The sequence below is a fragment of the Schistocerca cancellata genome, chromosome 5, assembly GCF_023864275.1.
Source record: "Schistocerca cancellata isolate TAMUIC-IGC-003103 chromosome 5, iqSchCanc2.1, whole genome shotgun sequence".
Classification (NCBI taxonomy): Eukaryota; Metazoa; Arthropoda; class Insecta; order Orthoptera; family Acrididae; genus Schistocerca; species Schistocerca cancellata.
In genome coordinates, this window is record NC_064630.1 from 377,391,236 (window position 1) to 377,417,625 (window position 26,390).

General features: G+C 41.0%; 1 protein-coding gene across 1 annotated transcript in view; it reads left to right on the forward strand.

Annotated features, from left to right (window-relative positions):
• Positions 1-303: 303 nt before the first annotated feature.
• LOC126188919 (armadillo repeat-containing protein 6 homolog) overlaps positions 304-26,390 on the forward strand; it is a 113,481-nt gene continuing 87,394 nt past the window's right edge. The window contains exon 1 of the mRNA XM_049930632.1: positions 304-530. Within this exon, the coding sequence (XP_049786589.1) occupies positions 414-530 (117 nt within the window). The 5' untranslated portion in view covers positions 304-413. The remainder of the gene's footprint in view (positions 531-26,390) is intronic.

A 26,390-nucleotide genomic window follows, 5' to 3' on the forward strand; every position in this document is an offset into this window, starting at 1 on the left:
TGCAGTTTTTACTTATTTTATGAAATTTTCTCACGTGTGAAGGATTATGTCGCATTTTAAACGTAGAAGTGCATTCTTTACTAGGTTTTTTGTTTAGTTTATTCGTGAATATGGGTCTTATGTTATGCAAGAAAGTTACACGCTTATCATAGCTTAAAGTAATGCGTCAGTTGCCATGACAGTGAGCAAGTAGGGTTTTTCCTTATGTTTTAAAGGGAGTGGTGATGGGGTCATGCACATGCACCTGTAGGCAATCATACGTATGGAAATCCGGCTTTACGTTTTCAGGAAAATCTCTGGTCATAGATGCATCTCTTTTTCATCTGCGTTTGCGTCAAACTGTGTGTTGTTGTTATGTTTGGGAGAAACTGAAAATTTTTAAATATACAAGTTCTTTACTAAACGATACGAAAATGGTGAGAGTAATATCGCAAGAAACATTTAACGATGTGGTGAAGGAGAATATCCAAGAATTTTCAATGTCACCGGAGGAAGCTATTGAATCTGCTGTACAGGAATTGGAAGCTCAGGTATTGCCATGCCGCTGTATAGGCAGTAAGAATGTAATAAGTGCCATTTCCAGTTGTCAGAGCACACTGTACAGTGTTATTGAAGTAAATGTTGTGTTTTTCCAATCTATAGTGAAATAAACTGTTAACTTTGTACCGATCGACCATCTGTCCTTCACTCTTCTCAGCAAATGCCTGTGTGTATTCATGTATCAGTATATATGACTTGAATGTATTAAGCTGACAGTTACTGTATCATTGTAAAATGATCTTTGCACCAGTAAATTACTGATACCCGACTCCGGGGTTTAACCCAAGGTTTACAAGTATAGAATGCGTTTAGAGAAAAATATAAAACACGCCCTTCCTGCAGTTTTAACTGTATTATATGGTTTTTCTAACAAGGATATGAATGTGAGCCTCGTTAAAAAAAAAAAAAATTGATAGTAGCAGTAAGAATACTGTTTTATAACTGTGAAAGGTCTTTCCTGGCCTTGTGGTTGGTAGTAAAGCAATCTCTCATTGCCCTAGCCTAGCTGCAGGAATTGGCATAGACGTACAGTTTTAGTTTCACAGACCCTCCTTTTTTAATTTGAGGAAGATAATTTTTTGGATTAACTGAAACAGTCTGTGCCTTGTAGCAAACTTCCAACCAGAAGGTCACCTCTAAACCTAATCTCGGGCTGTACTACAGGTCAATATGTCCACACGTCTAAGATTTCCTATTCATGTTAGAATCGCCACATGTTTCTTCACCTTGAGAGTTCCTTGTTTTTGAAGTTACAACAACAGATTGTTTAAATCCTCTTTCACAATAGACCTTCCTAGCGTTGTCCCTTCAATGAAACAGTAGTAGCCAGAACACCATCAGCACATTTGTTTACCATCCATTTTCATTGTATTATTTGCTTTCTGTTGGGTCTCATCTTAACATATCATATTTTGTCACCTCCACTACTTTTGGTTGTCTGAACTCAGTTATTTAAATGTCATACTATGATCATGATTAAATTATTGTCTCCTCATCTTGGTTGAAATTAGGAGTGCTTTTGGCTTTCCAGATTGAGAGTAAGGTTTTTTTGTTCTCAAAGCGCCCAGATGGAATCCCAATTCAGTTTTACAGACAGTACTCCTCAACACTGGCCACATACTTAGCTGGGATTTATTGTGATTCCCTCACACAATGAAAAGTCCCAAGCGACTAGAAAAATCCATAGGTGACTTCTGTGTATCATATAAACCACGGATGAAGGGCGACACCAGGCCCTATATTCCTAGATTTCTGGAAAATGTTTAACACAGTGCTACATTGTGGACTTAACAAAGATCCGAGTATGCTGAATAGGTTCTCAGATATGTGAGAATGTCAAAGAATTCGTAAGTAATAGGACCCAGTACGCCGTCCTTGATGGCGAATATTCGTTGCAGACAAAGGTACTGTGTGGACCGCAACAAGGAAGTGTGATAGGGCTGATCTTGTTTTGCACATGTATAAATGATCTGATGACTAGGGAGAGCAGCGACAACTGTTTCTATGACACTGTACAGTACGGGACAGTGTCGATGTTGGGTGTCTATAGGAAGATGACTTGGACAGTATTTTTTTTGGTGTGATAGGCAACAGCTTGGCTCTAAATGTGTAAAAATGTAAATCAATGCAAATAAGTTAGAAAACAATCAGGTCGGTTTGAAGGAAGACATTGAGACCCTTCAGAGGCATACTGCCTGATTTGTTACTGGTGGGTTTGATTGCCACATGAGTATTAGGTAAACACTCTGTAAACTCAAATGGGATTCCATGGCATGAAGAAGGATTTCTCATGAATCACTATTGAGAAACTTCACAGAACAAGCATTTGTGACAGACTGCAGCGTAATCCTGCTGCCACCAACATGTCAGTTCGTGTAAGGACTGTGAATACAAGATAATAGAAATGAGGGCTTGTACAGAAGTACATATAGGCCTACAATTGTATTTCCCTTGCTCCACTTGCGGAGTGTAATGGGAAAGGGAATGCTTAGCAGTAGTATAAGGTACACTTCTATCTGGTCAATAGTAGTGAATTAAGTTTTTGGAATGTGTGTTACTGTTTTTATTGTTGGTTTCAAGTTCAAGATTGACAAGAGATTATTTTGTTTTAAATCCATTGCAAAGCCAAAGTTAAAATGTCTGCATAGAATCATCCTTAGTTTATCTGCATTAATCTGTTGACTACCGATTCCAAGATTTTTAGTATGAATTTCAGTTCCCCAGTTGGTGTTGGTATTTCAGAAGGAACCATACTCTTTTTAAGAAAGTGTTTGTACTGTTTCCAGAAAGCAATGATAGCTTTTAGTTTTGTTTTTATTTATTTGTATTATTTCTCTGAGGCTTTTGGAAATGTCAGAAATAGTATAATATAATAATTCAACTTGTTGTATATGTATTATGTAAAAAATTGGTACCTCTTATATTTATTTTGAAAATAATCAATTTTTGACAATATAATGTGGGGAATAGATAAAAAACTCCACTGACCAAGTGGTGGCAGGAGAACACACACACACGCACACACACCAAAGGGTTTAACTTGTGCAAGCTTTCAGAACCAATGGCTCCTTTTTCCGGCAGAAGAGTTGAAGAGGAAGGAAGAGGGGTGAAGGAAAAGGACTGAGAGATTTAGGAAAAGGGGTACTGTTCAGGAAGGTCACCCAGAACCCCAGGTCATGGAAGACTTACTGGATGGAACGAGAAGGAAAGAGATGAGATAAGAGAAATGAGAGCTTGTACGGAAGTATGTATATAGTCATGTTTTCCTTGCTCCATTTGCGGGTGGAATGGGAAATGGAATGCTTAGTACATGGTAAAATTTTATCTGATCAGTAGTAGTGAATGAAGTTTTCTTTCGTGTGTGTTGTCCTGTGACTGTTTGGTGAGTTGACTTTTATAGAATACACTAGGCTTCTCATTCATAATTATTTAAATAAATGTAGAGATTTCTCTTTCTTTTTTTGAAAAAAATCATTTTAATCATTATACACACAAAGAAAACTAAAGTAATCAGCTGCTCAAGAAAAAAACCTTGAAAAACAAAAGGAGCAATTGACAACTGCACACTGCCGTAATTAAGTATTTGGGCTGTTGCGTGCAGTGGTTACAGTATTGATTTTATGTAGCAAAACAGAAGCATATTTAGATTTGTAAATATCACAATGCAAAATAATATAAAATTCTTAACACACAGAGAACTAGCCTCAAATTATACAGAGCCATGCAAATTAGCCCTGATATATAAATGAAATGCGGATTATGTTAAATGAATCTTCCATCGTTTCTTGGTAGAGCAACATTATAATAAATGAATAGCACAAGTTTGCTTTTGTTTTACAGTATTACTTTCATTGTGTTAACTGGTTTTCAGCTTACGAGGCCATCATCAGACATTTACTTTTGTTCTGCAGTGTTGATTTTATTATGTTAACCTGTTTTCGGCTTACAAGGCCATCTTCAGACATTTATAAAAGTAATACTGTAGAACAAAAGAAAACTTGCACTTTTCATGTTTTGAAATGAGAACTGTTGATAGAAAATGAGAGCATGCAATGGATTGCAAAAATAACCAGTTCAATGTACGATATCATTACTACTGATGGTATTTAGAAATTGTCATAAAGACTGGCTGCTGTGTCAGGCAATGGCACTCACTGAATGGTTTACCCTAGCAGATCCCATTCAAAGACCTGAACTATCAGGACTGACTGCTGATTTATAGACAGGTAGCTTCATCAAGTAAATGACACTGCTTCATGAGAACCATTGTTGTCTGCATCTACATTTGACCAATGACTGGCCAGTCGAATGCAGGATGCAGAAAAATTTTGTTGGCCAAACCAGCAGCCTTTATACTGCCCCCAGCCAGGTGTATTGCTGCCGGAGGCATTGTCCTTTCCAGTACTCGACTGTGGAAATTTCACTTTGTGCTACACCATGTATCATTATGTCCAGCCACCAACAAGAGAATGCAGCATTGTTGTTTTCTCATGGCTTGGCATCAGCTTGAACCAGCGCTGTTTCATCACTCAGCTGCAGAAATAAGGCTACGGCATACCTACATATTATTCGACTGGCTGTGAAGACCCACTTGCAGCTTAGGCTGCTTCATTCCTCCAGGAGTTGGACATATTTGACCATTTCAGTGTGTTCCAAGTTGTGACTACTTGATGGTGGAGTCCTGCTCAGCTGGCAGGAAAATGTTATCTTGAGAGATCTGTAGTGGACATTATAAGTGATGTTCAGCACCTGGGTGTTAAGAAATACGTGTTGGATACTGGATGAGGCCTTTGCGGGGATCCAGTAGGAAGTGCAGAAGATGGTTATACTTGATGAAGTTTGTAATGAATACCAGGTATTATGGGCCGCTTAAAATTGTCCAGGGGTGCAGTTACAACAGACCAAGGATCTGGTACTGCACACCTTGAGGAGACATACATTAGGGATGGATAGATGCAGGGGGAAGAACACCAAAGACTGTCTTCAGCACGGCTGGCACTAACAATATAAGGTATGTGAATGACGTGTTCATGCACTTGCAGGTACAAGCAGAAGGAATAGAACTGTGGCATATTACCCAGCTGGTTAATCTGGTAATTTGGAGTGTGGAGCATTGAATAACATTAGTTTATTGGAGGAGGAGGAGGTGGGTTAATTATGTTACTGCATCTATAAAAAAAAAGTTTGATAGTCCAATAAGTAACTTTTAGTTTATGGACTGAAAGGCCATCGATAAAAATATACATGCACATGTGTATATATATTCATGCATCGTTGTTATGGTTACTTCTGAAATGTGATTACAACACATAGTTGATATGTTACTGGTAAAAGGAGATATTAAGGGTAGTCAGCCTGTACACACTCTGTTTCACTGCTGGGTATTTTTGGCTAAAGGGTAGTATTTCTAGAATAGCGTCATTTATATTCTTGTTATCTATTGTGGTGAAAGTCAACTGTTTGTAGAATTTTCTATAATCACTGTGGCTATCACCTTGTCTTTTAAGCCCCAGATGAATTGCAGTGATGACTGTGCTTGAATGCCATCAGACAAGCTACAGTAGAACTCAGTATCTAAATAAACCAGGAAGCAGTCAGACTTGTGTCTATTGCAATAATTTCAGTGAACCCTTTAATTTTATTGTTCATTACTCTGTGTGTGTGAGATACAGCATGTTACGTCAAATCGTTGTAGCTTAATAATATTCAACACACTTTACAAGAATATTTACTTAACACAGCAATATATTATGAGTTTCGATGCTCTTGTCATTGGCTTTCAATGTTCAAATCATCTCACCAAAACTGCGAAGATGTGCATGGCAGTCTCCATAATGTAAAATATTTTGGACATCACCTTTATTTACAATCGTCTACATTTTCCCTGTGAGCACAGCTGCATGTTTTTCTGATAGTCAGTTTGGGTGGTGCTAAGTTAACAAGGCTGGAGCCAATAGTTGATTAATAGGATATGGATTGTTGTGCAAGTGAGAGTTATGATGTGACTGGCAAAGGGGACAGAAGTAGATGATCGTAAAATAGGCCAAATACAAGGCCTTTCTGGCAGATACATTTTATATTATGAAAACTGCTGTGCATGTTGAAGTAGTTTTGATGAGAAGATTTGAACATAGAAAGGCCTGAACCTCAAAATAGATAGCTGTATTACGTGGACATTGCTGTAAAATGTGTTGAAACTACTAAATCACAACTCTGCTCTAAGCTGAATGCCAGTGTCACAGATGTGTCACATGATAGTACGTCAACAGGAAACAACCGAGTTAGCTTGGTAGTGCAGAAACTACACTGAAGAGCCAAAGAAATTGGCACACCTGGATAATATCGTGTAGGGCCACTGCGGGTGTGCAGAAGTGCAGCAACATGATGTGACATGTACTTGACTAATGTCTGAAGTAGTGCTGAAGGGAATTCACACCATGAATCCTGCAGGGCTGTCCATAAATCCATTAGAGTAGGAGGTGGTGGTGATCTCTTCTGAACAGCATGTTACAAGGAATCCCATATATGCTCAATAATGTTCATGTCTGTGGAGTTTGGTGGTCAGCAGAAGTGTTTAAACTCAGAAGAGTATTCCTGAAGTCTGTAGCAATTCTGGATGTTTGGGGTGACACATTGTCATACTGAAATTGTCAAAGTCCGTCATACTGCACAATGGACATGAGTGGATGCAGGTGATCAGGCAGGATGCTTACATTATGTCACCTGTCACAATCGTATGTAGACGTATCAGGGGTCCCATATTACTCCAACTTCACACGCCCCAAACTGTTACAGAACCTCCACCAGCCTGAACAGTCCCCTGTGGACATGCACTGTTCATGGATTCATGAGTTTGTCTCACTATCCGTACACATCCATCTGCTCGATACAATTTGAAATGAGAGTTGTTCTTCCAGGCAACGTGTTTCCAGTCATCAACAGTCCAATGTCACTGTTGACAGCTCCAGGTGAGGCGTAAAGCTTTGTGTCATGCAGTCATCAGCGGTACACGAGTGGGCCTTTTGTTCCGAAAGCCCATGTCAATGATGTTTCGGTGAATGGTTCTCATGAGACTAATTATAGTTAGAACAAAATCATGTCACATCAGTATTATTGATTATGAAGTTATAGAAATAACAACAATATGATTCAGGATAGATTGCTACTCACCACGTAGAGGAGGCATTAATCAGTAGACAGGCCCATTTAAAATTAGATTAAGGTATTGATAAAGTCTTCCTCCATATTTAGAATTGCTACTCAGTACTTCCTCTGTGTGGCAAATAGCAGTTTATCTTAATTCATGTTGTTGTTATTCCATCCTGGATTTTCTGAAGCTATAGACATCGTTGAAAGATTCGTATACTGAGGACAACTGAAAACAATTGGATGGACACTTAAAGAAATAAATAGGAGATTAAAAATAGTTTGGAGTCCATTTGAGAAATGAAACCTGTATTAAGAAGTAAAATTCCAATGTGCTTTAAATGGAAACCATATAACCAAGATATACTGCCGGTAGTAAGTTACGGAAGTGAAAAATTGGCATTAAATGTGCAAACAATTAAAAAACTGAGGATAGCTCAGTGAGTAATGAAAAGATGTTTATCAGGCATAACAAGAAGAGAGAAGTAAAGACAGATAATTACGTAAGATTTGAGTTTCAGGAACTGAAATGGAGATGTGCTGCGCACACACTCACCTTCTACATGCTTCCCAAAATTTCATAAACCTAACAGTTCTGGATGCCCCATTGTAGGTGCTCACTGTGTGCCCATGGAAAGAATATCATCTCTTGTTGACCAACTCCAACACATTGCAAACCACTTATTTTTGCCATCTCAAAGTCATCCCCATCCCATTACCTCATGAATATCTGCTTATCACTGTTGACACCACATCCCTATACAAGGTCCCCCATACCCATACCCTTGCGCTGTTGAACACTATCTCAATCACTACCCCTTTCAAGATCATACCAACTCCAACAAACCACCTAATTTTTTATACCTCTGGCAAACTAGCCTTACACATCTCTTTGGCATTAAAGATATACAAACATGTTCACAGCACAGTGTGACAAAGCAAGCCAGGATCTCTTTACTTCCTCTGTTGTTTTTCCATCTGCCTCCTTAAATTAATTTTATTTTCATTTTTGCCTAATTACCATTAACATACATGAGTATAATCTGCATTTCAATGAAAGAGAAAGATTGGCCCTCAGTCCTAAGGAATATAGCACCAGGTTAATTTTGTGCTTAGTTTTGTGTATGTAATTAATTTACAAATTTATATTGACCTTCCTACTTAATATCTTTTGCTACAAATCATTACAGGATGAAATCAGTAGTTGTTTTGTGACTTAGATTCTATTGTTGACTTATAAACAAATATAAATTCTGTACTAATTATTAACATATGGAAGAAGAACTAATAGGATTTTTAAAGTATTGTTTGGCTCTATTCGAAAACGTATTAGCAAAGCCAGTCCTTAATTCATTCCAAAATAATTACCGGGTTTGTCAAAAGTATTGTATGTGTAACTATATCTGTTAATTTCATTATTTAAACAAGTAATTCAGCCTAACCTAAAAAGAAGGAATTTTTCGATGTATTCAGTTATTTGAATGAGTTATGTTTTAATTATAATTTCTGTAACTTAAACATCTAAAAATGTATAGTTTCAGTGCATATTATTGCGAGGATATATTAAGCACCGAGTTTTGTTCCCAAGACAGTCAGTCCACGGCCTATTTTCAGATGTGAAACACATATTGGTTAGATTAACAACAATACATCAACTTAACAGTGGAATAAGTGTAACAAAAATAGGCTGTGTGTTAGAACAATCAATGAAAATCTCTGTTTAATTTATTTGAAGAATAGTGTCATATGTACCGTATTATTCTGTAAGAACTGTGTGGTTAGGTTTTTACTGCTCATAGATGTTCAACAGTAAACTATTGTAGCAGCATGCTGATGTTGCCTGCAACATACTAATGAGACTTATCAACATTTGCCAATAGTGAACTGGCCATATAATTGTGTATTATTGAGGGGTTGTGAACAGTGAAGGTAAAGAACTGAAACACTATTGTGCAACTGTCAGCTACATCATTTACAGTAGTCAGTGTTGAACTACCAGCCCCACATTTTTCAGCAAGCATAACAGTGCAGTACGTCGACACTGAGGACTATCAACGAAGAAATAAGTCAGGCGAACATCACAACAGCCATGGGCACTCACAGGGCATCCTTCTGTGCCATCTTGTTTTTGTGCCATCTAGAGGAAATCTTTTTAACCATGCAAATCTAAAACCCTTTGTCTGGTTCATGTTCATTGATGATATCTCCATGATCTGGACTTAAGACCAAGACAGTCTATCCACTTTCGTCCACAGCCCCAACATCTTATTTCCTGTCCTCTTTACCTGGTCTCCTCAGCCCTGCGTGCCACCTGCCTTGGCATTTCCTCCACTTCTCTGATACCTCTGTCCAAAACTTTGTTGTTATGAAGCCCACTAACCATCAACAGTGCTGCATTTTGATAACTTACATCCCATCTACACTATAAAAATCTCTTCCTTGCAGTCTGCCCACTCATGGATGGTGCGTGCTAACCTATCCTGCAAACTAATTGCATATATGATATTTATACCAGGTGATCAAAAAGTCAGTATAAATTTGAAAACTTAATAAACCACAGAATAATGTAGATAGAGAGGTAAAAATTGACACACATGTATGGTACGTCATGGGTTTTTATTAGAACCACCCCATATTACTAGACGCGTGAAAGATCTCTTGCTCGCGTCGTTTGGTGATGATCGTGTGCTCAGCCGCCACTTTCGTCATGCTTGGCCTCCCAGGTCCCCAGACCTCAGTCCGTGCGATTATTGGCTTTGGGGTTACCTGAAGTCGCAAGTGTATCGTGATCGATCGACATCTCTAGGGATGCTGAAAGACAACATCCGACGCCAATGCCTCACCATAATTCCAGACACGCTTTACAGTGCTGTTCACAACATTATTCCTCAACTACAGCCAATGTTGAGGAATGATGGTGGACATATTGAGCATTTCCTGTAAAGAACATCATCTTTGCTTTGTCTTACTCTGTTATGGTAATTATTGCTATTCTGATCAGATGAAGTGCCATCTGTCGGACATTTTTTGAACTTTTGTATTTTTTTGGTTCTAATAAAACCCCATGTCATTCCAAGCATGTGTGTCAATTTGTACCTCTGTATCTACATTATTCCGTGATTTATTCAGTTTTCAAATTTATACTGACTTTTTGATCACCCGGTACATTTCCCTAATCCTCTATCTGCCCCTCTAGAATTCACTGCAAAAGAGCACTCCTCTCACAACCCAGTATCATCCTAGATGGGAACTACATAACCATCTCCTTCTCTAGTGTTTCATCTACTGATTATTGTGCCACAATCTCCCCATTCCTCCCCAAAATAATATTCCACTGCCCACTCAGTCTAAGGTATGTTCTAGTTCATCCTATGACCGAGTGAGATGGTGCATTGGTCAGCACACTGGATGCACTTTCAGGAGGATGACAGTTCAGATCAGCATCTGGCTGTCCAGATTTAGGTTTTCTGTGATTTCCGTAAATGGCTCCAGACAAATGCCAGTATGGTTCCCTTTAAAAGGGCACAACCAATTTCCTTCCCCATTTTTTTTGTATTCTGAGCTTGTACCCCAATTCGTATGACTGTGCTGTCAGTGGGACTTAAACTTTAATCTTCCATCTTTATGTCACACCTACTCCCTACCCCTTGCCACGTAGCTTCTATCGCCACATGGGTTCTAACCCCATGGGAGGCCCAGGCTCTAAACCTGTCTGATGCTTTCACCCAGATCATCTTACTGCACTTTCATAAACAGGCTTATCCTATCCTATCAGAGGCAGGGGCACCTGTGAAAGCTTTTATGCTACGTACCAGCTGTGGTGTAATTTCTGAATTTTGTGTGGTTATGCATCAACTTATTGTCCACCAGAATAACTGCCAAACCGTGACAAAGAGCAAAGCTGACCAACCATTAGTGAAACAAGCTGCTGAGCACAATAATTTCATTAGCTAATTTACAGCCAATACTATCTGAATTCTTCCTCCCCCATACCAGCTTTTCTGAATTGCAATAAGTGGGAATTGTCCTTGCAATCCCTTAATCTTCCTGGATTCAAATCTCCCCTAGCCCTTGCCCCACATTCACATCCACATGCATCCCATAATCGTAACTTCACTCATCCCGTGCTGTTACCCTCATCTCCTCAGTTTCCCCTCGCCCTCTCTTCTACCTCCCTTCCCCAATTCACTCTCCATGTGATTGTGTGCTGCTCACAACTTCCCTGCCTGCAGCCAGAACAATCTGGTTTATGCCACATTCTTATCCTGTGCATGTGCCGTCTCTCTTCCCCCTATCCATCAGCCACTTTTCCCTGACTCTCATCTACACCTACATCATACTCTGCAAGCACCTAATGGTGTGTGGCGGAAGGTATGTTCGGTACCACTATCTGATCCCTCCAACACTGTTCCACTTGCGAATAGTGCGTGGGAAGAATGATTGTTGGTAAGCCTCCGTATTATCTCTAATTTCTCAGATTTTCCCCTCGTGCTCAATACGCGAGATGTATGTGGAGGGGAAGTAATATGTTGTCTGACTCCTCCTCAAAGTGCTGTCTCGAAATTTCAATAGTAACATTCTCCGTGATGCACGATGTCTCTCTTGTAATGTCTCACCAACTGAGTGATCCCATGACAAAACATGCCGCTTTTCATTCAGTCTTCTCTATCTCCTCTATCAGTCCTACTTGATAGGGATCCCAGATAGATGAACAATACATAAGAATCAGGCGAACAAGTGCCTTATAAGCCACTTCTTTCATGGATAAGTTACGTTTTCTTAAGAGTCTTCCAATGAATCTGAGTCTGGTGTCTGCTTTTCCCACTGTCGGTTTTATATGGTCATTCCAATTAAGGTCACTCTGGATAGTAACGCCTAGATGTTTTACGGGAGGTGCTGTCTCCAATTGTTTGTCATCTATAGTGTAGCTGTACAATAGTGGATTTATTTTGTTATGTATGTGCAATATGTTACATTTATTTACATTAAGGGTCAACTACAAGAGCCTGCACCAATCATCAGTTCTCTGCAGGTTGTTTTGCAAATTCTTACTATCTTCTGGTGTTGTTTCTTTGGTATAGACAATTGCATCATCTGCGAATAGCCTTAAAGAACATCTGATGCTTTCAACTAGATCATTTATATATATTGCGAACAGCAAAGGTCTACATCTACATCTACATCTACATTTATACTCCGCAAGCCACCCAACGGTGTGTGGCGGAGGGCACTTTACGTGCCACTGTCATTATCTCCCTTTCCTGTTCCAGTCGCGTATGGTTCGCGGGAAGAACGACTGTCTGAAAGCCTCTGTGCGCGCTCTAATCTCTCTAATTTTACATTCGTGATCTCCTCGGGAGGTATAAGTAGGGGGAAGCAATATATTCGATACCTCATCCAGAAACGCACCCTCTCGAAACCTGGCGAGCAAGCTACACCGCGATGCAGAGCGCCTCTCTTGCAGAGTCTGCCACTTGAGTTTGTTAAACATCTCCGTAACGCTATCACGGTTACCAAATAACCCTGTGACGAAACGCGCCGCTCTTCTTTGGATCTTCTCTATCTCCTCCGTCAACCCGATCTGGTACGGATCCCACACTGATGAGCAATACTCAAGTATAGGTCGAACGAGTGTTTTGTAAGCCACCTCCTTTGTTGATGGACTACATTTTCTAAGGACTCTCCCAATGAATCTCAACCTGGTACCCGCCTTACCAACAATTAATTTTATATGATCATTCCACTTCAAATCGTTCCGCACGCATACTCCCAGATATTTTACAGAAGTAACTGCTACCAGTGTTTGTTCCGCTATCATATAATCATACAATAAAGGATCCTTCTTTCTATGTATTCGCAATACATTACATTTGTCTATGTTAAGGGTCAGTTGCCACTCCCTGCACCAAGTGCCTATCCGCTGCAGATCTTCCTGCATTTCGCTACAATTTTCTAATGCTGCAACTTCTCTGTATACTACAGCATCATCCGCGAAAAGCCGCATGGAACTTCCGACACTATCTACTAGGTCATTTATATATATTGTGAAAAGCAATGGTCCCATAACACTCCCCTGTGGCACGCCAGAGGTTACTTTAACGTCTGTAGATGTCTCTCCATTGAGAACAACATGCTGTGTTCTGTTTGCTAAAAACTCTTCAATCCAGCCACACAGCTGGTCTGATATTCCGTAGGCTCTTACTTTGTTTATCAGACGACAGTGCGGAACTGTATCGAACGCCTTCCGGAAGTCAAGGAAAATGGCATCTACCTGGGAGCCTGTATCTAATATTTTCTGGGTTTCATGAACAAATAATGCGAGTTGGGTTTCACACGATCGCTGTTTCCGGAATCCATGTTGATTCCTACATAGTAGATTCTGAGTTTCCAAAAACGACATGATACTCGAGCAAAAGACATGTTCTAAAATTCTACAACAGATCGACGTCAGAGAGATAGGTCTATAGTTTTGCGCATCTGCTCGACGTCCTATCACACTTCCTTGTGGTACTCCGTATATTACCTTTACGTCTGTTGATTTTGTTCCATTAAGAGTGACGTATTAAGGTCTGTCTGCAAGAAAGTCTTGAATCCAATCGCAAGTCTGCTCCAATACTCCTTAAGCTTTTTTTTTTTTTCATTAAATGGGAATGTGGAATGGTGTCAAATGCCTTACTGAAATCAAGGAACATGGCATCAACGTGAACGCCGTTGTCCACTGCGCTGTAGATCTCATGGAGGAACAGAGCGAGCTGAGTTTTGCAAGATCTCTGTTTGTGGAATCCAAGTTGATTTTTATCGAGGAGATGTTCATTTTCCAAAAATGTCATAATTCTTGAGCATAAAACATGTTCCATAATTCTTCAGCAGATTGACATCAATGATATAAGTCTATAATTGTGTGAATCTGGCTTATGGCCTTTTTTAAAAATGGTAATGACTTGCAATTTTTTCCAGTCATTAGGTATATTTCATTGCTCAAGAGATCTACGATAAATTACTGTTAGAAGGGGAGCAAGTTCTTTTGCATAATCTCTATAGAATCTTATAGGTATCTCATCTAGTCCTGATGCCTTTCCACTACTAAGCGATTGTAGCTGCTTTTTAGTTCTGCAATCAGTTATCTCAATGTCTGCCATTTCGATGTTTGCATGACGATTGGAAGAAGGGGCAGTGTTATGGTCTTATGCGGTGAAACAACTTCGGAAGACGAATTCAGTATTTCGGCTGTCTTTCTCTTATCTTCCGTTTCGGTGTCAGTGTGGTCGCTGATAGAATGAATAGATGATTTTGACCCAATTACTGATTTTACATATGACCAAAATGTATTAGGATTTTTACTCAGGTCGGTTGTCAATGTCTTACTTTCAAAATCATTGAACACTTCTCTCTTTGCTCTCCACATGCTCATTTTCGCTTCATTCAGGTTTTGTTTGTCAGCTAGGTTTTTACTTCTCTTGAATTTGAGATGAAGTGCTCTTTGTTTATGTAGCTCTTTTCTAACGTGGCTATTAAACTATGGTGGATTTTTCCCATCCCTTAAAACATTACTTGGAACATACTTAGCTAGGGCATATTGAACAATGCCTTTGAATTTTTTCAATTTGTTCTCCACATCTTCATCCTCATCAACGAATATTTGATGCTGACTCCTGAGGTATTCAGAAATTTGTATCCTGTCACCCTTGCTGAGCAAATACCGGTATGTCTTCCTACCTTTTTCATCATTCCTTGTAGGATCTGTCATCATAGATGCTGTCACAGCCTTATGATCACTGATACCTTCCTCTGCATTAACTGATTCGGTAAGTTCAGGTCTGTTTGTTGCCAGGAGGTCTAAGATGTTACCCTCCCGAGTTGGTTCTCTAACTATCTGCTTGTGATGAAGCAAATTGGGATAATTTTAATTCCCCTCTTGTTTTGCCATGTGCCTCCTTAAATTTGTTTTGTTACTTTTAACTATTTACCATTAGCATACATGAATATAATCTGCATTTTCATAAAAGAGAAAGGTTGGCCCTCAGTTTTAAAGAATATAACACCAGATCTAATTTCGTGCTGGGATTTATGAATGTAATTGATTTTCTAATTTATTTTTACTATGCCTAGTTAGTATCTTTCGTTATAGGGCAAAATCAGTAATTCTTTTTTAACTTGAATTATATTGCTGACATATAAACAAATATAAATTCTATACTAATTATAAACATTTGAAAGACGAAATACTAGTAATTTTAAAGTATTTTTGGTCACAAGACAGTCAGTCCACGACCGAGTTTCAGACGAGGAACCTGTGTTGGTTATGGCGACAACATTGTATCAAATTAACAGTGAAATAAGTGTTACACCAATAGGAATTGTGTTAAAGCAATAACAGTGCCTGTTCCATATATACCTTTCTATTCTTCATGAACTGTGAAATTTGTGGTGAGGTTTTTACTGCTCTTAGATGTTCAATAGTAAACTATTGTAGCAGTATGTGGAGGTTTGCCTGCAAACTATTAATGATGCTTATCGAAAGATTAACAATAGTGCACTGGCCACATAACTGTGTATTATTAGGGGGTTGTGAAAAATGAAATTAAAGTACTGTGAAACGCAACTGTGCACCTGTCGGCTAAATTATTTACAGTAGTCAGTGTCGGAATCCACAACCCATTTTTCAGCCAGTGTAGCAACGCAGTACGTCGACACCGAGGACAACAAATGAAGAAAATAAAGTAGACAGAACTGCTACATGCTCAAGGTGATTTTTGGACAAGACATCCAGAACAATGCCACATGAATACCTGTCTCTGGCACCAGTTTTGATAGCATAACACTCCCAATCCAATCTAAACCTCTTAAGTTGAAGTCAACCCCTATTACAATGGCATGATCAGGAAAATTACTAATGATGTTCTGCAAGTTCTGTCTGAAGTGCTCTACAACTACAGATCCTGACACAGGTGGCCTGTAGAAGCATCTGATCACCATTTTTGACTGTTCTTTGATACTCAGTTACACCCAGATAATTCACATTCGGAATCTGTGATAACTTTGCTAGATTTTATTCAGGTTTTTACTGCAATAAAAACGCCGCCATCATTGGAGACTAACCTATCCTTACGATGAACATTCCTATCTGAAATTAGGATTTCATTGTCATTGACGTCTGGTTTCAACCTGCTTTCTGTTCCCAATACTATCTGTGCATTATAACCTTCAGTAAGCGATACTAACTCTGTGACCTTTCCTTGCATGCTCCTGCAGTTTACTAAAATCATATTAATCTTTTCTATATCTGATCTATGAGGAACAAGATTCTCTGAGTTCACTGTAGCTGATTTAAAAGGCAAATTATCTTTGATCCCAAGGGAGCCCGTCTGCAGATTCCATTCTCCCCGTGCCACTTTACCTGACACTATCCTTCAGCCCAGTTGAGCTGCATTGCCAGCAAAATGTGTTCATCTGGGACAGTGTAGCTCTGCATGTGTATGTGTACTTTATAGTTGTGAAGAAGGGTTTGTGCAAAAGCTATCAACGTTATTGGTCTTGTTTATGTGTCTATGGACAACTCTGCCCCTCTACCATTTGGTTCGTTGTTATCTTTAATCCTTAAATTATTTATATCCCACTAAGGACTTCCTATTGCCAAGAAAGTACAGTTTTAGAAAGTGCTGTTAATGAACTTTTCATTGATAATAGTTAATGGTGTTTAGCCAATACTTCCTTGCTAAATGTTGAAGGCATAAACTACATACAGTTCAGAATTTGTAAGATGTTTCCTAGTGTATGTCTAAAATACACTAATAAAAAATAGAAGTTGTCACTTTTCTGAAACACAGTAATTGTCCCCCATTGTGAAGCATAAGTTTGAAATTTGGCTCATAGGTGCCTACAGCCTTCCTTTGTAATGGTGCAGAAATGTGGCTACCTGCAACTGGCCAACACTTCAAACAGCAAGATGTCAAAAATGTGTGAAAAAAGAAAGGCCGTAGATCAGAAGGTTTAAGGTGGGTTATTGATGTCACATTGGCACCAAATTTCACAGTAATTCTACCAAACACCATTGTAGACATGTCATATGATTGGAAGGTTGTTACACATCACTTTTCCCACATTTTACCCCCTTTTCTACATCTGCTGTGGAGCTCAGAATCGTGACTTCCAGAGTTGTAATCACTTGATTTTTTAATGCGTGGGCAAGGAAAATGTTTCAGACACACTGCCGCAAAGAAATGCCATGAAAGCCCTCAGGAGGTGGCATAAAAGGGTGTCAGTGAAAGACCCATTTCATTGGGGCTTTGATTCCCATACCTTTTGCAGTTGAGAATGACATTCTGGAGTGCGATGAGAGCAGAACGATGTTCTCAACAATATTTGATGCTGCTGATATCCCATGGACGATTCAACCCTATTCTAAGGACATGATGGGGCTGCAACCTCATTGAATGTGAACTAACCTTTTTTGTGTGTAGTGCGACTACAATATTTTGCTGTGGTATACAGGGTGGAACCAGTTGGGGTGATTTAAAAGCTTTTGTCAAAATTTGAAATGATCTGAAGCTGCAAATGGTGTTAAAGCTTTTTCTTGTTTTACGGAGGTATGCTACACTGAGATGTTCGTGAATAATAAGGCAGAGGGTCCCCATAAGACCCCTTCCACCCTCCTCCTCCTCCTCCTCCTCCTCCTCCTCCTCCTCCCAGTTTGGCAACACCCTCAATGCCACCCATGCATCTTTGTTGAGTACATTACAAATGATGCTGTCAGAGACTCTGAGACCCATTCAACTAAGAGGTGTCTCTTGGCTGCTCTAGTGCCTGAAGGCAGGCAACCCCACCTAAGGGATGTCAAAGGGATTGCATGCCCTGTGGTGTTAGAGCAGCCCCGAGGCACCACTCAGCTGAATGGGTATCTCTGACAGGTACATTTTTAACATGCTCAACAAAGATGTATGTGGGAGGGGCACCAAGGGTGTTGTTGCTGAGCTGGGGGTTGTTAGAGGGACCCTTTGCTGTTTTATTTGTGCATATCTCAATATTGCACCCCTCCATAGCCACAGGAGGGCACCAAAGAGAATGCCTGAAAAAGCATAAACACTCTTTACTGTTTCTGATCACATTCAGATTTCGTCGAGTGCTTTTGAATGTTCCCTAGTGGTTCCACACCATATACCAGAGCAAAAAATTTTGGCCATACTACAACCAAGGGGGTCAGATTACATTTGATGGGTTTGCAGCTCCACAATGTCTTAATGTAGGGTTGAATTGTCCGGGGGTGTCAGCAGTGTTGAATGTTGCCAAGAACATCATACTGTTGCTCACCGCACTGTCAACTGTTGTTTTCGATTGCAGAAGGTGTGAGAATCAATGCCCCCAGGGAAGGTAGGTGTGGTTATGTTGATGCCCTTTGTCACCACCTGAGAGCTTGTCATGTCGATTCTGAGCGGTGGTGTGTCTGAAATATTTTCCTCAGCCATACATAAGAAAACCACATGACTCAAATGCTGAACGTCATTGTTTTGAACTCGATTGCAGAGGTGTCAAAAGAAAGGTTGAAATGCGGATAAGAGTTGTGATGACCTTCTAGTCATGTGACATGTCCACAATGGTGAAATTTGGTGCCAATGTGACATTATTAACCCACCTTAAAACCTCACATGAACTTCTGAGCTTGGCCATTTTTCACATGTTTCGACATCTTGCAGTTTGAAGTGTTGCTCAGTCTGAGGGTGAGTTGCAGGGCACCATGTTTTTACACCATTGAGGAGAAAGGTTGTAGATACTACTGAGCCAATTTTCAAACTTACGCTTAGCAATAGAAGACTATAGGTTTTGCAGAAGTGACAACTTTTTTATTTTGAACAGTGTGTAATAAGCAGATAGGCAAGGTTAACAGCATCAAATTCAACTCGATAACAAATTCAGTTGTTGGATCATACCACAGAACTGTTGAAATGCCTAAATGTATCTTTATTTGCAATGTCAATGTTGTCAGGCATAGGTGATATAAAATCTGGTATACTTCACTTTCCTTCAGTCCATAATCTCATACTGTCAGGAGATATGGTGTAATACCCCCGAGAATTTCAGTAATTTTAGACTTTTAATCTGTGATAAAATGCTGTGTAGAGTTTTTTTTTTTTTTTTTTTTTTTTTTTTTTTTTTTTTTTTTTTCTGGATGTGCATAACAAATGGTAGATTAACTCACTCAGTGCAGTGGAGATGCCCAGTTGTGTAGAACATTTCCTGATAATGAGGCTGACTACTATTTTCAGCTATTATTTTTATGGGCCCTGCCTGCAGTTTATGTGCAGTTGATTCCCAGAAAAGAATCTCATAGCTAAGAACTGAGTGTACATGGGAGTGGTATTTGACAACAATACACAAGGTAGTACAGATGGATGGGAGGAACCTAAGAACATAATGTGCTGCTGAAAGTTTTGTGTTTTCTGCTCTGTCTGTAGATGTATAATGAAACTCGTGCTATTTGTTTTCTTTATATTAACGATAATTTAGTACATACTGCCCAATTGTAAACATACTTAGGGTTTAATTTGCTTTCTCATCTGGAAGTCGTGATGTTTTTTCCGTGACTATAATGTTCTTCTCTGTGTCGTATATTGCTTGGAAAGCCATTGACATATATTAAGAACAGAATTAATCCCAATATAATCCTCTGAGAAGCACTTATTTTGATGTGATGTGAGACTGGTAATTGTTTTACAGAAAATTTGGCATTACCTGAAGCGTGAGCTTTCTTTGCCTTGTACACCCAATTTACGACATGGAGGCGACATTGAATGACAGGCAAGTTCTTTGATAAAAGGCTGTTAGATATTATCCTTTGTCAGAGGCAAGAGTGCAACCCCCCCCCCCCCCACACACACACACAAAACTGCTGTCATCTCTGGACAGTAAGGCCCGAATGTGGCTGTGTCTGAGGTATACAGTCTTCTCTACTGAGGGGCAAAGAAGAGGGGTGGGGCAAGGAGGGGACGTTATCACAAGGTAGGGGTGGGGGGAAACGCCGGTGGTGCCTATAGGATTGTGAAGGGATATGATGGGGACAGGATAGTGAGCTGCTGGGTGCTATTATCTGCGTGGGGGGGGGGGGGGGGTGGTTGCTGTGCTGAGGGGATGGGAGCTAGGGAGAGGAGAGAAGGAGAAAAAACTATGCAGGTTGCTGGCATACCAGATATTTCATTGTTTGATTTTGCACTCTATTTACCAGATATGACTGGACCATTCATTACCTATTACTCTTATACCTAGCGCTTCTAGTCTGTTAAGTGATATTTTATGGTCAACAGTGCCAAAAGTCTTGGATGCCTGTAAAAATATGGCTGTAACACATACATACCTGCTGATGATGCGAGTACCAGTTTTGTAAAGCCTATTGGCTTCTGTTTCAGGTTCTTCGGCCGATGTTCATCTAATGACTTTACTGATGTTTCGCCAGCACGAGTGGCTGGCATTGTCAAAGCTTCACCCTCCATTGCCGGTGGTGAACTGGAGCCGAGCTTGCGGCCACAGACTGTATGTACCTGGCATGCCCACGTCTGAGGGCTTCTCCGCGGTCATTTCCGGTGCGGTTCTCCTCTTGCTACCTGTGACGGTCGTTTGCTGCAATAAGGGAAGCCAGGATCTGTTTACCTTAACACTTCCCTCTTTCTTGTTGAAACTGTTCACATGTTTTTGTATTTCTACAGCTTCTCTGAAAAAGTGTGTGTGATAGTGCTTCTCTACAGCCAGAACTTCCGTGATGGCAAATTTTATTACGTGGTCGGTCTCACTCAGTGCATGCTTTGCCATGGCTGATTTCTCCACCTGCCCCAACCTGCAATGTCGCTTATGTTCTTTGATCATGGTGTTGATTGATCGTCCAGTCATTCCGACAAACTTTTCCGCATGTGCATGGTATACGGTATATTCCCGACATTGCAAGTGGGTCCCTTTTCTCCTTTGCCGATTCAAGACACTCTTTGATCTTCCTTGTTGGTTTGAAAATCGTCTTTATGCCATGTTTGCGCAATATACAGCCGATTCTGTCCGTCACTCTGGGAATGTATGGCAGAAAGGACGTACTCGACATTTCTTTTTCTGATTCCTTACTTCACCGAGTGTTTGGCTCTGTTACACTTCTAATATAATTTGTGGAGTAGCCATTGCTCATCAGAACATTTTCCAGGTGTTGCATTTCACATCTGAGGTGCTGCGGCTCACATATTCGTCCTGCTCGCATTACAAGTGTATTAATCATGCCTCTTTTCTGGCTCGGGTGGTGGTTTGATATTTTGTGCAGGTATCGGTCTGTGTGTGTCGGTTTTAAATATACGCTGTGTCTCAGGTTTTTGCCATCCCTTGTGACCAGCACATCTAGATATGGCAGTTTTTTGTCTTTTTCTACTTCCATGGTAAATTTTATGTTGGCATGGAGGCAGTTCAAGTGTCTGAGGAAGCCACTGAGCTGTTCTTCACCATGGCTCCACATAACAAAAGTATCATCAACGTATCTGTACCACACCTTAAGTTTGCAAGTCACCAAGTCCAGTGCCTGTGCTTCGAACTGTTCCATGAAGAAGTTGGCCACCACTGGACTAAGAGGACTACCCATGGGGACATCTTCCAGCTGTTCGTAGAAATCACCATTCCACGTGAAATAGCTCATGGTGAGACATGCATGGAAGAGCTTTCTGATGTCATGCGGGAAAAAGGAACTGATGTGCTCCAGAGTGTCACTGAGTGGTACTTTCGTAAACAAAGAAACAACATCAAAGCTGACCAGGATGTCATTTGGTTCAAGTTTCATTTTCTTCAGCTTCTCATTGAAATGTCCCAAGTCCTTTATGTATGTGTCGGTCTTCCCCACGTGTGACTGGAGCAGAGAGGCCAAGTGTTTTGCCAGTTTATACGTTGGTGAGCCAAGAGCGCTAACAATCGGTCTCAGTGGTACGTTGTTCTTATGGATTTTGGGTAATCCATACAGCTGAGGTGGTAGGGCTTTTGTGTTGCGCAGGTTTCTCTGTATGTCCGCCGGCAGCGAAGACGCCTTGATTAATCGATTCGTATTCCATGTGATATGCTGCATCAGATCTGCGCTTAGTTTCGGTACATCGTCTGATCTAATAGGTCTCGGATCTTTTGCTCATAATCTCCAGTCTTCATTACGACGGTCGCATTCCCCTTATCGGCAGGCAGTACCAATATACTCTTGTTGGCTTTGAGATTCATAATGGCTTCTACCTCTTCTTTCTTCAGATTGCAAGCTGGTGGTTTCACTCGGCACAGTATCCTGGCTGTTTCAGTGTGTATTTCCTCTGCCATTTGTGAAGGATGGGTCTGAATGGCCGCTTCGGTGTTGGCAATGATGTCCTCCATAGGTATAGTTCTTGAGGTGATAGCGAAATTTCCTCCTTTTTGAAGAACAGACACTTCCTCTTTGGCCCATTGTTGTTCAGTGAGGTTGACCGCTGTGTGTAACATGTCGGGTATCGCCTTGTCAGTTTACTTCGAGCATCTTTTATCTTTTTCTTCTGTCACTCGGTGCAGCGCTCGAGTACGTTCTGCATGGTCCTGTGAGTGATGCTGTCGATCTTGTCCCAGTCACCTCGATGCATTCTGCTAATTAGTTGATAGAACATGTCCAAAAGTTCCTGACCTGTTCTTGCCAAGTCTCTCCGTGTTGTATGAATTCGCTCATGAAGAAAAGCTCGTCCCATTCTGTCGTAGATACGATTTGCTTGGGCGGTGGTGAACAGGAGCTTACATTCCAAGAACTTCGGTGTAGCACCTTCATCTCGGCCACGTGACAAAATAGCAAGAGAGGACATAAATAGCGCTTTCTTCTTCCATCATTGGTCCAGGCGTCGGTACAATCTGCAAATCTCCTCCCCATGGAGGAGTAATACAAAATTGTTAAAGCTTTCATGGCCACTTGTTGACAAACTGCGTATTGGCTTCTGCTTCACGATCTTTGGCCGATGTTCATCTAATGATTTTACTGACATTTCACCAGCATGAGTGGCTAGCATTGTCAAAGCTTCACCCTCCATTGCCTGTGGTTTAGAGAAGCTGTATCACACATGCTTGTTCAGAGAAGCTGTAGAAATACAAAAACACGCGAATAGTTTCAACAAGAAAGAGGAAAGCTTTAAGGTAAATGGATCCCGTACTGCAGTGAATGACCGTCGCAGGTAGCAAGAGGAGAACCTCACCGGAAATGACCGCGGAAAAGCCCTCAGACGTTGGCGCGCCAGGTACATATAGTCTGCGGTCGCGAGCTCAGCTCCAGTTCACCACCAGCAATGGAGGGGGCAGATTTGACTATGCCAGCCTCTCGTGCTGGCGAAACGTCAGTAAAATCATTAGATGAACGTCAGCTGAAGAACCCGGAACAGAAGCCAATAGGCAGTTTGTCAACAAGTGGCCACGAAAGCCTCAACAATTTTGTATTACGTCTCTATGGGAAGGAGATTTGCAGATTGTACGGACGCCTGGACCAACAACAGAAGAAGAAAGCGCGATTTATATCCTCTCTTGTTTTTCTGTCACGGTGCCAAGATAAAGGTGCTACACCAAAGTTCTTGGAATGTAACCGCCTATTCACCACCGCCCAAGCACATCGTATCTACGTCAGATTGGAATGAGCTTTTCTTCGTGAGCGAATTCATACAACATGGAGAGATTTTCAAGAGCAGGTCAGGAACTTTTGGACATTTTCTATCAACTAAGTAGCAGAATGCATCAAGATGACTGGGACAAGATCGTCAGATCACTCACAGGACCATGCAGAATGAACTCGAGGGCTGCGCCGAGCGACAGAAGAAAAAGTTTGAAAGATCTCGGAAGTAGACCTACAAGACTATTCCCGACATGTCACACACAGTGATCAACCTCACTGAACAACAATTGACTGAAGAGGAAGTGTCTGTTCTTCAAAAAGGAGGGAATTTCGCTATCATCCCGAGAACTACACCTATGGAGGACATCATTGCCAACACCGAAGTGGCCATTTAGACCCTTCCTTGTGAAAGGGTAGAGGAAATACGCACTGAAACAGCCAGGATACTGCGCCGAGCGAAACCACCAGCTTGCAATCTGAAGAAAGAAGAGGTACAAGCCATTAAGAATCCCAACGCTGACAAGAGTATATTGGTACTGCCTGCTGATAAGGGGAATGCGACTGTCGTAATGAAGACTGAGGATTATGAGCAAAGGATCCAAGACATATTAAATCCGATGGTGTACTGAAAACTAAGCGCAGATCCGACGCAGCATATCATACGGAATACGAATCGATTAATCAAGGCATCTTCTCTGCTGGTGGACATACAGAGAAACCTGCGCAACATAAAAGCCCTACCACTTTGGCTGTATGGATTACCCAAGATCCATAAGAACAACGTTCCACTGAGACCGATTGTTAGTGCTCTTGGCTCACCAATGTATGAACTGGCAAAACACATGCCCTCTCTGCTCCAGTGACACGTGGGGAAGACCAACACATACATGAAGAACTCAGGACATTTCATCTAGAAGCTGAAGAAACTGAAACTTATACCAAATGACATCCTGGTCAGCTTTGATGTTGTTTCTTTGTTTACAAAAGTGCCACTCGGTGACACTGGAGCACATCGGTCCCATTTTCCTGCAAGACATCACAAAGCTCTCCCATGCATGTCTCACCACGAGCTATTTCACGTGGAATGGCGATTTCTACGAACAGCTGGAAGGCGTCGCCGTGGGTAGTCCTCTTAGTCCAGTGGTGGCCAACTTCTTCATGGAACAGTTCGAAGCACAGGCACTGGACTTGGTGACTTGCAAACTGAAGGTGTGGTACAGGTACGTCGATGATACTTTTGTTGTGTGGAGCTATGGTGAAGAACAGCTCGGTGACTTCCTAAGACACTTGAACAGCCTCCATGCCAACATAAAGTTTACCATGGAAGTAGAATTGTGAATACATAGAAAGAAGGATCCTTTATTGTATGATTATATGATAGCGGAACAAACACTGGTAGCAGTTACTTCTGTAAAATATCTGGGAGTATGCGTGCGGAACGATTTGAAGTGGAATGATCATATAAAATTAATTGTTGGTAAGGCGGGTACCAGGTTGAGATTCATTGGAAGAGTCCTTAGAAAATGTAGTCCATCAACAAAGGAGGTGGCTTACAAAACACTCGTTCGACCTATACTTGAGTATTGATCATTAGTGTGGGATCCTTACCAGATCGGGTTGACGGAGGAGATAGAGAAGATCCAAAAAAGAGCGGCGCGTTTCATCACAGGGTTATTTGGTTACCATGATAGCGTTATGGAGATGTTTAGCAAACTCAAGTGGCAGACTCTGCAAGAGAGGCGCTCTGTATCGCGGTGTAGCTTGCTCGCCAGGTTTCGAGAGGGTGCGTTTCTGGATGAGATATCGAATATATTGCTTCCCCCTACCTATACCTCCAGAGGAGATCATGAATGTAAAATTAGAGAGATTCGAGCGCGCACAGAGACTTTCAGACAGTTGTTCTTCCCGCGAACGATATGCGACTGGAACAGAAAAGGGAGGTAATGACAGTGGCTTGCGGAGTATAAATGTAGATGTAGATGTGGAAAAGGACAAAAAACTGCCATATCTAGATGTACTGGTCACAAGGGATGGCAAAAACCCAGGAAACAGCGTGTATTTAAAACCGACACACACAGACCGATACCTGCACAAACTATCAAACCCCCACCCGAGCCAGAAAAGAGGCATGATTAATACATGTGTAATGCGAGCAGGACGAATATGTGAGCCGCAGCACCTCAGACATGAAATGCAACACTTGGAATGTGTTCTGATTAGCAATGGGTACTCCACAAATTATATTAGAAGTGTAACAGAGCCAAACACTCTACGAAGTTAGGAATCAGAAAAAGAAATGTCTGGTATGGCCTTTCTGCCATATATTCCCAGAGTGATGGACAGAATCAGTCATATATTGCGCAAACATGGCATTAAGACGATTTTCAAACCGACAAGGAAGATCAAAGAGTGTCTTAGATTGGCAAAGGAGAGAAGGGATCCACTTGCAATGTTGGGAATATACCATATACCATGCACCTGCAGAAAAGTTTATGTCGGAATGACTGGACGATCAATCAACACCATGATCAAAGAACATAAGTGACAGTGCAGGTTGGGGCAGGTGGAGAAATCGGCCATGGCAGAGCACGCACTGAGT